The following is a 13,369-nucleotide window of genomic DNA, read 5'->3' on the forward strand; positions in this document are numbered from 1 at the left end:
ATATTGGTATTCTCTGCATGGATCTGGCATTTATACAATAACTATTTAAAGATAATAATTATTTGTTTATTTTAAAATAAAATGAAAGGTATGTGATGTTATCTACAAATGTAACAGTTATAACTATTTATGTGCTACTGCTACTGACTTTGTAATTAAAAGAATGTGACTACCTAGAGAACTGTTCAGTTATTAACCAACAGTGTTATAAGAGAGTGTAATCAACTCTTAGGGAACAGCAACATCCGTCTGATTAGTCTCCATCTTTTCCTATATCCTCTTCCTGGCCCTGCCCACAGTTATCTTGATCTGGGAGGGAAGCAGATTTCTCTCTTTGTGTGTTTTTTTTTTACTGACCATCAATAGCTTCAAAACATAACTTGACAAAGTAGAGAAAATTCCATCTCATTTGCGTCTAAATAGAGCTATGATACGGTTGGATACCACAAAGGTAGGGCTGTTTGCAAATCTTCTAGCTTATTCACATTGAGGTTGATATCCATTGGACAGAAAATTTTTGCACATTTCATAATACAATAATTTCCATACATACCTCTACTGACTACAAGTATGTTTGTGTGGATGTTTCAAATAAGCATAATGGGCATTTCAAAAATGTGCCTTTTTTCTACACTTTTGTACTTTCAGACTAGCATCACAAGCTACACATCTTTAAATTCTGTCTGTAAACTGCATTTAGGTTTGTAATTATTTTCCTACAGGTTTGATTCAGTTAAACTAGCATTCTTGCAAAGGTTACTGTTTTGGATTCCTTTCTTAGCATTCTGGGGATTTTGGGAGTGCATTTCAAAGTTAACCTTTCCAAACTCTGGGTCTCTATGGCTTTGCTTCGTGAACGAAGATCAGAGGAAAGGACTCATCCCACGTTTTGTACAAGCGCGTGGTGCCTCTAACAGGCCAATCTGGGACCAAACAGGTCCGGTTGCAGAAAGCACAGCGCGAAAGGATCTTTGGTGATGTTTCCGGGTTTGTGGTTTCTTCTACGTTGTGTTCTCTTTGGAGACTCGTTCGGCGTGAGCTTTCAAAGAAGCCTGCAGCATCCCGGATAGTGCGTTCTCCATGCCTCCTGAGTTGAGGCCAGGGTGGACCCTGTTGGTTGATCAGGTTTGGCCAAAGCCTGAGATGTTGTTTCAGGAGTCCTTGTATCTCTTCTTTGATGGCCCTTTTTCCGCTGACCCATGGCGAGAGTTCACATAGAATACTATTTTTGGGAGGCGGATGGTCCTTCATCCAATACACGTGTCCTGCCCCGCCACCGCTGATCTCAATAGCATGGCCTCAATTGCTGGTGATCCCTTGTTTGCTCAAGGACAGGCAATATTTGTCACATAGTCAGTCCAGTGTATATTTAGAATTCTGCGTAAAACAGAGCTGATGAAAGGTTCAAGGAGTCATAGGTGCGCCGATAGGTGACCCATGTTTCAGACCCATCGAGGAGAATAGACAGTTTACAATGGCTCTATACACATGATTTTGTGCTATGCCTCCAAAATTCGAGGTAGTCTTACAATGAAGATAATAAAATGTCCAACTTTGTTTGTCTTTCATGATATATGGTGCCTTAAATACGTTATAGGAGGTTTTGCACTATTAAATGAATTTTCCATGTAGACTTTTAAAAAAACAACAACTGTATTTACATTTACAATGCAAATAACAACAATATTCTTTACACAAAATACAATGCTTTGCACAAAACAATTGACTTTGCACAAAGACATTTTCCCAAAATTCAAAGAATAATCCACCAAGTGTGCAAAACTCTTCTAATCTCCTCCAGAAAGAAGGAAAATCAGTCAACATTCAGGCGCAAGGAGTTCTCTCGCCTAAGGCCAAAATAGTTACAGAGTGAAATAAAGCCAGAATACAAGACAGGGATAAACCCAGAGGCAAATGTTGGGAATTCAAAATCATACCTGAAAGAATAATAATCCAGTGTGAAGGACAAATTTTTTTTTGGATGGTATATCCCAAAGAAGGCTGGACAGGGTCCCAAACATCTTGACTAGCCAGCTCTGAGGTTTTTTGTGGTACACGCAGGTACATACACCCAGGTGAGTGTAAGCCATCCAGCCTTTACTTTCCTTGTGAGAAGATCCCTGCTTAGGAAGAGTCTTTCTTGCGCGCTGAACAATTCTCTTTGACATTCACAAGTTTAAAATTCTGCTTTTTTTAAAAATTAGTTTGGACTTGAAAGGGTGAGATCCTTAGCTGATTTCTGAAAGCTGACCCCACCATCCAGGGTGCAGTGCTTTGGACGTTTTTAGCCATTGGTGTTCTGAAACTCCTTCTTGGGAATGAAGCTCTGTGACGTTATGACCAGCAATGTAGTTTCCAAATCTTACTGAACTATGAAGCCCATGGTTGTGCTCTTGGGCATGTCACCTTCCCCAGCTTACGTCCTTCATTCTAACAATTTTGAAGAGCAGAAAGTTGAGGCAGTATAATGCATTGTGTCTTCCCAAGTGCATAATATAAATTACTTCCCATGAGACCCTTGTTTGAAACTACTTTTGGAAAAGTGCTTTAATTAAAGAATGAAGGATGGAATTTTCTTAGGCAGTTAAGCTGAGTAAACCTTAAGCTCCACATTAATGAAGTTTGTATTCATTATTCGTACATCATTAGTTTAAGGGAATGCACGGGACCATGCACATCCCACAATTTTCATTATCGATCAAGCAGAGTTGCATTTGATGGCGAACCTGTTCTCCTGTCCTCATAAAACAGTGACAAAGTTCACATCAACTAACATGAGTTGATCTCTGGATATGAGGGGCAATTGTGTCAGGGGATCTACTATCACATGGGGATTGCTCACCAGTCAGCTCCTTTGGATATTGACAGGGAGAACAGAACCATTGGACTATCACAGAGCTGCTGCCCAGTTAAGTGGGATGTGGGTTGGAGGTTGGGCTGGGAGGACACTATGTAGTTACATAACTAAGCTGATTATTGGCCTTGTCCTCACAGGGTTCAGAGTCAAAGGAACCAGCAGAATCCAAACTGAGTCTAGCCAACGTCAGGAGCACATCTCCTGGCACAGTCACCCAGTATCAAAAAACACGTAACGGAACAGTCCCGGGATCATAAATAAAAATATTATTTATATCCCGCTCTTCCCATTGAGGATCATTAATGTGCCTAAACCAAGCTCAGGTTTTGATGTTTGTAAATCCTAGCGTCAGGTCTTCTGTAAATGCAGGCTTTAAAAAGAAATCCAGTTTTTTTCCAGCAGCTGGGAAGGGAAAGGTCCCACATCCACGCCTTACAACGCACACCCCACCCTCCTTGAAGCCTGTAGGCAGGGGGCCCTTTCCCTGCTGTGTGTCATGTAACATCTCACTTTGCTTGGAGGGAGGGGACTGGATCTGTTCTGGATGCCCACCGCCTTCTCCTTTCTTGAGGTGTTATCTCTCCTATCTCCCTTTCCTTTTTTTGATCACTTAAGTGACTTTCAGACTGGCTGGAAGAGGCCCTGGTATGTTAAGGTAAGTAAGCTTCATTTCAGGATCCATACTCCAGGGGGTGGACTGATCAGTGGCTCTGTTCATCCTTCAAAGGCTAAACTCTGAAGAGGGCCATGACAATTATGCATTCATAACTGCCTTTCGTGAATAAAAATATCTAGATGATCGGATATGAAGGAGAACCTTTGTTACATAAACAGACTGCATATTGACTGATCTCCATGACATAGATATGTCCAAATTCTCTTCTTATGCGCATTTCTGGGTTGGTGCTTGGGTATTATTGCCTAATGTGAACAATGACATGGATTGACATTATATTTGTAGTAGACCCATTGTCATCAAAAGATTTTAATTAGTCATGACTGGTTTAATTACTATTGGTTCCTGCTCTAAATATGATCAGCTCTCGAGTCAGGACTCAGCTCTATCATTCAAACCCAGCAATCTTTTTATTCAGGTATTAGTAAAGCTACTCAAAACATTCTGTCATTATGGGCACAGTAGTAACGTACAACACACTGCTTGTTAGAGCAGGTTGCCAGGGGAGAGGCCCAACCTCCTCCAGATGTTTTTGGGCCCAGTTCCCATCACAATGACTGGTTGGCCATACAAGCTACTGCGGGCTTGAAGTCCAAAACATCTGACCTGAAATGTTTTCACCCTGAGTTAGAAAGAAGATTGAGGATAATGGGAAGCTCATTTACACCTTAAAAACGTCAGAACTATTCTTTCTACATTCCTCTCTTTACCGCATTTCTTTTTAATGAAGCTTTCCGATCTCACTTGGTAATCTGAGATTGATCTTGTCTCATTCTAACCTTGTTCAGGGGTGTATGGGAATTGGTTAGGCCACCTTTGACCAGTATTATATTCAGCAAGGGGTAGCCAACTACTAGGCTGGTTCTCTGATGAGTGGATGTCTAGAGATGTAAACCTGTATTAGTAAAGTTTATGTTTGTCAAGTATGCAGTCCATCACTTTGGCAAAATCTGCATAGTATGTCATTGTAGACAGCTACACTAGAACTTGGCAAGTATTGATTGGCCGCTGACTCGACTCTCAGTCTCAGTTTTTTTTCTCTCTCTTCTCCATCATAATATATATATATGGATCAGGCAAAATCTTGCTTTACCATCCTAATGCTTCTGCACTCCCTTCACCTGATATGCATTTGCTGTGAAGTGACTAAAGGGAACTATTTATGCTGGATTGTCTGCAGTGAATATATCAAGAGTGAAAAGCAGCTTCCTGCTGGGTATATTTGCATCTGTCAAACAGGAAGGAAAGCAAGACAGCAGAAAAACAGAGGAGACCGCTTTGATCATTCAGATTTGGGACTGAGCACAGCTCAGTCTCTCCAGGTAAAGGGGAACACAAGCACCTTGTGCGATGGTTTCCATCTGGATATAAAATAAACTTGTAGGTTATCGCTGGTTTGGTTATTATTTGTATTTATTTTTACAATTTACAGTATAACACAATTGCACAGATACATGATGTTGTAACATCCCAGTTGACCAACAGCAAGTCCTGGAACATTCATGTAAATGAAGTGACCTTCCTTGAACGGTTTCTGGGCTCACTTGCCGCCTTAAAAAAAGTCTGGTTGAGGCGGCATCTGATTTTGCTTTTATTTGCTCCGCTTGTAGTTGAAGGGCAAGGAACACGAAGAAGATAGAAGTGTTGGGGAATTGTCATTGTTCTTGCCAAGTATGGGGTGAGCAAAAATGGCAGCATCTCTTTGTAGTTCAGCACAGTTTGAATGACATCCTACATAATGAGCTGGAAGCAAACTACCTTTATACTGAAACTACGTCCAGGCTCTATCTAAAGTCCATATTGTCTAATGTGACTGGCACTCGGTTTCAGACAAGAGTCTTTCTCAATCTTATCTGGAGGAGTAAGGAATGACAAACCAAGCCGCATTTGCTTGAACATTAAGTTTTAAGATTCCTTTGGGACCTGTCCACACTAAATAGAGATTTGCAGAGTGTGATGGCAAAGGTTTTAAGACACTGCCCACAAAAAGCCTTTATATTTTTGTAATGTGGTCCAACATATTATATTTAAATAAATGATAGTGACAAGGAAAACTTGTTATTTCTTGTATTTCTGCCGGCCTACAAGGGACAGCATCCTAATTAAAATCCATGGTTCTTTCACCCCTACCTTTATTCTGGCATCTAATTTCTGAGTTAAACAAATATGCACGGCTCCCTTTTTCCAACCACAGCTGCAAACCAACACAGATTTCGCTAACTCTAAATTCATGTCTTCCTGAAATAAAAATGTGGAAAGTATTCACATCAACTTTCCCAAAACTGTATGTCCCAAGACGAAAGTCATGGCAACAAACCGAACTTGATATTAAAGTTTTGATTCTATTGCAACATTAATACAATTACACGTCCTAATTTAGTTCCTTAATCCAGTGATACTAGATTAATCCACATTTAAATAATCACCAATCCATCTGAACTTTACTTACATGGACATTGATTTCACTCTTGGCTGATTCAGAGTCACAGGATACTAATTTCGGACTGGGTGTGTAGTAGTAAAATTTTGATGTGCTGGCCACCATCAAGACACGTTCACATAGCCATGCTTCCAGTCTCCAGGGTATCAAAAGTTAGCTGAATTGCTGATCGTATCAACAAAACAGATATTAATAGTTTTTCTCTCTTTCCAAAACAGTTCTTTGGTTAAAGTTCAAGCTAAGAGGTCTTTGCTACCCCCGTTCAGAGAAAAAATGGCTACCCAAGAAGTATACTTTATGCCACAGGAAATTGCTACGAATTATTTCACAGTTGCTGGGAAAAAATGTGTTTTCTTCTCCTATTACTGCCACGATTGTAATGAAGTCAGAGGACAAGGAAAACAAGGAGGCCTGCGTGGTGGTGCTATTAAACATTGTTGTCCCTGCAAGTCAAAAGTGTCCAGTGACTTCAGTCCTGTAAGCTCCTACCACCATTACAACACTGTTTACAACTAAGCTTGTGTCTGACAAGCGACACATTTCTACTAGCAAACGCCCTCTTAGTAGTCTCTGTGTTCTACTTTAAGATCTGTGACTTTACCACATGGCTCTCCACCATCAACCAGCCTTTACCATTGGAAAAAACTTTCTTCTAATGTTTAGGTACGTTCTTTTCTTTTCTTTGACTCCATTGCAGCCTGGTCCTAGTTCTTCTGGCAGAAGAAAATAGGCTTGCCCCTCTATCCTCCATATGAAATCCTTTCAAAAATTTGAACATGCCCAAAATATGAAGGGAGCAGGCAGTTGGGTTTGAAGGAGAGCATGGCCCCAGGACCAGCAGGAACACCCTTCCCTCCCGGCTGGCGGCGGCTGCAGGGAGGAGCGACGTGGGAGGCATTTTAAGCCTCCACCCCACCACCAGCCCTTCGCGAGCCGCGGCGGCGTTTGGCGGAGAAGACGCAGGCCCCAGGACCCAGCAGGAACACCTTCCCCCACCGGGCGGGGGGCTGCAGGTAGGAGCGACCGTGGGAGGCATTTAAGCCTCCACACCACACCAGACTCGCGAGCAGCGGCGCATTTGGAGTGAAGGAGGAGAACGCGGGCTCCCCAGGACCAGCGGAAACACCTTCCCCTCCACGGGCGGTGGCTTCAGGGAGGAGGAGGTGTACGCGGGAGGCATCTAAGCCTCCACACACCACCAGCCCTTCGTGGAGCGGCCGGGGCGGCGGCATTTGGAGGAGAGTGCGGGCCCCAGACCCAGCAGGAACACCCTTCCCTCTTTGGCCTATAGAGGATTTATATTTTTCTTTTATTTTTTTGTGGGACATAGGCCTTCGGTAGCAGAGGTTATAGACGGGAAGAACAGCTTCTATAGCAAAACTCTCTAATTCCACAAGGAAGGTTCTTGTAGGAACGGGTTGTGAGGTTACCCCGTCCTTAATTACCCCAGTCAGGGGGGATGGGATTATCTTTGGGATTTAATAGGGGCTGTTTTTTGTTTTGTTTTTTCCTCTCTTCCCCTAAACTAGGACCCCTTCTGCCAGTGAAGGGATACCTAACAATAAATCCTGACTTCCCCTTCCTTTGCCCAACCCCAAATAGGGGACTGTAATTGACTCCATACAAACAATCGACACTATTGAACGAGTTATTTCAAGAATTAATAATGAAGTTTGGTATTTTGAATATAGGTACCCCACAACAACACATTTGGATTTATCATTTTGAAGAATCAACAAAAGCAAAATAGTTAATTTGTTTTTTTGAAACTCAAAGTTCCTATTGTTATAAACGGCAGTAACAATGGAAAAGTGTGTGAAAGAACTGAGTCGCATCTGGAGAATAATTGTTTGAAATTAAACTGTATTTATAAAATAAACTTGGATTAAATTCCCAACATTATGGAAACAAGGGGCTCAAAGAAAAGATTTGAAAAAGGAAGGGAAACCAGAGAAAATGGCATTCGTTAAAAAAGGTTATGCCACAATCACAAGCTCCTCATACAAAGAAAGAGTATTCGGGGCGGAGGTACAGGAGATGATACTTAAAAATTGTAGACTCCCATAGCAGCATTGGTAGAAGAAATTAAAAGTCTCAGACAGGAATTACGGAGAATAGACAAGAAATGAAGCGAGATTGGAAAAGAATCTATCAGAGACATAAGAGAGGAGCTTTAAGGAAGCAAGGGCTAGATCTACGGAAGGATTTGAAAAAAAGAATTAGAATTTATGGGTAAAAGAATGGACAAATTTTCTAATGAATTAAACAAAAAATCAGAAGAGATAGAAAAGTTAAGGATAAAAACTACCATGATGGAGGGAAAAACAACAAGATCCTTATCAAAAAACAGGAAACACAACAGACCTAGATTGGACCAAATGAATTTACGATATCGAGACAGGTGTATTAAATAAGCGGATTAAGAGACAATAAACCGGTGGAAATTTTGGAAAAAAAAAAGACTAATTAAATCATTGGCAGCCGATTTCATCAAATGAAGAGGAAATAAGAATTTGGAAAGTTGATAAATTATTTTAGAGTTAATTCGCAACAAGCAAAGACTAAAAAATTGCCAGAGTATGTGGTTATTTGTTTTGTCGAAACTAAATTTAAAGAATAATAATACAGCGAAAGCTAATATTAATAAATTAATAATAGAAGATGCAGAGACTGAAAATTTTCAAAGATATTCACCCTCAAATTATGATTGAAAGACAGAACTACAAGTCACTAGTTCAAACACAAATAAAATGGAAAATAACATACAAAAATGGGGACAGAATCGTTTCCATTTTCTTTAAGCAAAAAAAGATATAAAACTTGATAATATGAACAAAGCAAGATGGAGATGGAAGAACAATTGAAAAATGAGCATAAGATATAGAGAAGCAGAACAATCATGTTAGAGATGGAAGAATACCTTATAAAACAAGAGGGAACGAAAGAAAAGAAGAAGGGTTTTAAACAGAAACAAAGGATATTGTGGGAGAGACGAAACAACTATTTTCTTAGGACAAAGGTAATTAAGCAGTAAACAGCAAGTAACTTAGATCTTATTTATATATTGATGTCCTAAGAACTTATCTATGTTTGTAATTTATCTATTCTTGCTGTAACCACATGGTTAAATAAAATCTATTTCAGGGAATGAAAGGCCTTAATTTCAAACTCTGAAGGACTCTGATCTTTCTCGCTAGAAAACAAAGCAGAGATACTATGTTACAGGAAACAAACATAAGCAAGAAGAAGAAGGAAAACAAAATATATAGATCATACTAAATTAGGAACCCAGCTTCTCATCACATAAAAATCAAGGAAAAAAGGAGAGGTAACCATCTACCGGCTAGGAAATTTCCAATAAAGAAAGATTAAATGATAATCACGGGATTTTTGTATTTCGGAATAGAATTAAAACTCAAAGCCAAAAACACTGTTGATAATCGGTTCTAATGCCCCATTGGAAGAACGGGAAACCTTTTTTGGCGAAACTACACAATGAAATGTCGAAACTAGAATATGAAAAATATTATTTTAATGGGGGACTTTACGCTGTATCAACAGTTAAAGATAGGAAATCAACTCATAAAAGGCAATTGGGGCACACACCAGGGAAGAAAAATTACCAAAATCATTTTCCAAATGATGGAAGGATTTCAACCTTTAACAGATCTATGGAGACTCTAAATATCAAGATTCAAGACGAATTACATTATTATTCAGGGGTTCATGATTCGTTCTCAAGGATAGATTTATTTTTCTCATCAAAGCCTTTGTTACCTACTCTAGGCCGTTACAGATAGGGCCAAAATAAAGCTGCTTCGATTCCACTTTGGAGGTATTGTATTTCAATGAGGCATGCGTCCTAAGAGTCCATAAAGCCGCACCAAAGCAAACGCTCCGGTCCTAAGTACTGGAGAGTGCAGTTTTGGTTGTGGCTTTTGGACTCTTAGGACTCATGCATCATTGAACCATACCATACCTCAACGAATCGAAGCAGCAGCTTTATTTTGGCCTGTCTGTAACAGGCCATAGAGTCTATGGATATCAAACTCAAAAACTATGCATTCAGCTCACCAATTTAATAATACTGAATATCTCGAGAAAAAGAAGAAACAATATCTATGAGGTTACAGGGAAGATATATTGAAAGAGAGAAATTGTTAGAAAAAGCTAAGGAAACTTTCAAAATTGTACTTTGTGGAAAAACGAACAGAAGATGTTTTTAACCAATATTTGGGACGCAGCAAAGCGGTTATACAGAGGCGCATTTATAAATACAGGTGTTGAAATACCGTGTTACCCCGGGATACGAATGGCCCCGCCTTACGCAAATTTCCGGGTTACGAAAAAAATCCATTGAAAAAAACTGTTCCGGGTACGCAGGTTATTCGGGTTACGAAAGAAAATTTGGTGCTTTTCGGCGCTTTTCGCCACCAAAATCGCGGCTTTTCCCCATTCGCGCCCTATGGTGGCTTGCGAAAGCCTTTCGGGTTACGAAAGCGGCGGCGGAACGAATTATTTTCGTAACCCGAGGTAACACTGTAAATAAATTAAGAAATGGAAAAGAAAAAAGACTAATAGAAGATTTAAATAAAAAAGAGGAGTAGTGGAGGAAAAAAGGAGATAAAAGGTTAAAATGCGAAATAGAGGATATAAAAACACAACTTAAAGCAATAGCTACAGAAGAGATAGAAAGAAAACTAAGAACATTAAATCAGAGACAATTTGAGTCTGGAAATAAGGCTGGGAAATTGATGGCATCCAGAATAAGAAAGGAAAAGGGAAAAAATTAATAACAGAAATATATGAAAATGGAGAATTAATAACAAGCTGCAATAATATAAAAAAGCATTTATTGATTATTATAAGAAACTATATAGAAGAGAAATATCTGAAAACAATATAGATAAGGTTGAGAACTTTCTAAAAAAGAATATAAACATAACATTAAAGGAAGATCAAAAAAACTATTTAAATCAGACATTTACTTCAGAAGAAGTTATAGAGGCCATAAAAAACTTAAAAACACAAAAGGCTCTAGGGCCAGACGGGTTGTCGGCAATATATTATAAAAAGATGGAAGATGTTTTGCTAGAACCATTAAAAGAAACCTTAAATGATATACTTCAAAATGGAATTCCGGAATCATGGAATGAAGCTTATATATCATTGATTCCTAAAGGATATCAAGAGAAGCAAACTGTAAGTAATTTCAGACCTATATCTTTAACCAATACAGATTATAAAATCTTTACATCAATTTTATCAGCTAGATTAAAGAAATGTGTTAATGTATTGGTAAAAGAAGATCAAAATGGTTTCACACCAGGAAGACAAATAAAAGATAATATAAGAACTGTCTTAAATCTAATAGAATATTATGAGCACAATAATGAAAAGAAGTTTGCAATGATCATGGTTGATGCAGAAAAGGCATTTGATCGGGTGGATTGGTACTTTATGATAGAGACATTGAAAAAAATGGAATTTGGAGATATGTTTTTGAAATGGATAAAAGCAACTATGGAAAACAAAAAGCATGAATATTAATTAATAATGATATAGCAGAATATATACCAATTATGAGAGGGACTAGGCAGGGGTGCCCCTTGTCACCTCTTCTATTTATCCTAACATTGGAAATGTTAAATAACAGTATGACTGCGATATAGAAGGAGCTAAAATAGGTAAATTTAATGTTAAACTTAAAGCATTCGCTGATGACCTGATTATATTTTTGGAGGACCCCAAAAAATCAATATTACAACTAATAAAGAAGATAAACAGTTATGGTGAATTGGCAGACTTTAAGATCAATGTAAATAAAACAGCTATTATAACTAAGAATATGTCAGAAACGGAAGAGCAAGAACTAAGTAACATCTTGGGATTTAAAGTGGTCAAAAAAGCTAAATATTTGGGTATATATCTCACAAAAAGGAATATAGAACTTTATTATAACAACTATGAAAAAGTATGGAATGAGATCAAGAGAGATATGTTGAAGTGGTCAAAAATGAATCTTTCTTTGTTGGGAAGAATGGAAATTCTGAAGATCAATGTGTTGCCAAGACTTATTTTCTTATTCCAAAATCTACCCATCTTGTGTAAAGAAAAATATTTTGAAAAGTGGCAAAAAATCCTTACCAATTTTGTTTGGCAGGGAAAGAAAGCGAGGATTAGGTGGAAGTTGTTAACAGAAGATAAAAGGAAAGGAGGTTGTAATTTACCAAATCTGAAACTGTATTACTATGCAGCATGCCTCCAATGGTTAGAAGAATGGGTTTTTTTGAGAAATGATGAATTGTTAGAACTAGAGAGGATGAAAATGAGATTTGGGTATCACGCTTTCTTATGGTATGAAAAACTTAATGCGAATTCCGATTTTTCCCATCATTTTATAAGAAATTCATTATTTAGGATTTGGGTAAAAATTAAAAAATGTTCTATAATCAATGGCCATTATGGATCTCAACCCAAGAGGCATTCTATAAAAGAACTAGACAAAAAGACCAACGTTGGTTAACATATAAAGATCTATTAAAAGATGAAAAAGGAAATTTAGTAATGAAATAGAAAAATTGACTAATAAGAATTGGCTGTTACAAAGACAACTAATGGAAAAAATTAGAATTGACAAAAAAGAACATGAATTAACAACTGAAAAGAATGAAATTGATAATATTATATTTGATGGGAAAAAAGGTCATATATCAAAATATTATAGAATATTAAAACAAAGAGATCTGGAATCTGAAACAGTAAAACAAAGTATGATAAAGTGGTCACAAGACATAGGAGAAGCAATTGACATGGACTTATGGGAAAAATCATGGCGAGATTCACATTCCTTCACCCTTTGTCAGAACTATAAAGAAAATTATATCAAAATCCAACACCGATGGTACTTATCCCCAAATAGATTAAATAAAATGTATAAAGTTGGGAGTGGTATGTGCTTGAAATGAGAAAAAAAAAAGAGGTACATTTTACCATCTATGGTGGGAATGTGAAGAGACCAAAAATTATTGGGAAAAAATACAGAAGTTCATGTCAAGAATCTTAGAAATTGTAATACCATTAAACCTTTTGTTGTTTCTTTTAAATATGACGGGTATATTAGAGAAAAAAGTGGAAAAAAAATTAGACGATTAATATTATATATGATTACAATAGCAAGAATTACTTTTGCCAGATACTGGAGATCGCGAATGACCCCCACTATAGAGGAATGCTTAGAAAGTTTAACAGAGGCAATGGAAATGGACATACTTACAGCACGTATGAGTGACTTGAAAATGGAAGAAAGAGAGAAAGAATGGGAATGTTTAAAAAGATTTAAAGAACTGGACTTGGATTAAAAAGAAATTAAAGAGTCTATGATTTATAGAAAAAG

At 38.0% G+C, this 13,369-nt stretch overlaps 1 protein-coding gene across 1 annotated transcript in view; it reads left to right on the plus strand.

Moving 5' to 3' along the window:
* Positions 1–13,184: 13,184 nt before the first annotated feature.
* Positions 13,185–13,369, plus strand: part of ARHGAP40 (Rho GTPase activating protein 40) — a 34,065-nt gene continuing 33,880 nt past the window's right edge. Inside the window, exon 1 of the mRNA XM_042464268.1 lies at positions 13,185–13,254. Within this exon, the coding sequence (XP_042320202.1) occupies positions 13,185–13,254 (70 nt within the window). The remainder of the gene's footprint in view (positions 13,255–13,369) is intronic.

This window comes from Sceloporus undulatus, chromosome 4 (assembly GCF_019175285.1).
Source record: "Sceloporus undulatus isolate JIND9_A2432 ecotype Alabama chromosome 4, SceUnd_v1.1, whole genome shotgun sequence".
NCBI classification, from domain to species: Eukaryota; Metazoa; Chordata; class Lepidosauria; order Squamata; family Phrynosomatidae; genus Sceloporus; species Sceloporus undulatus.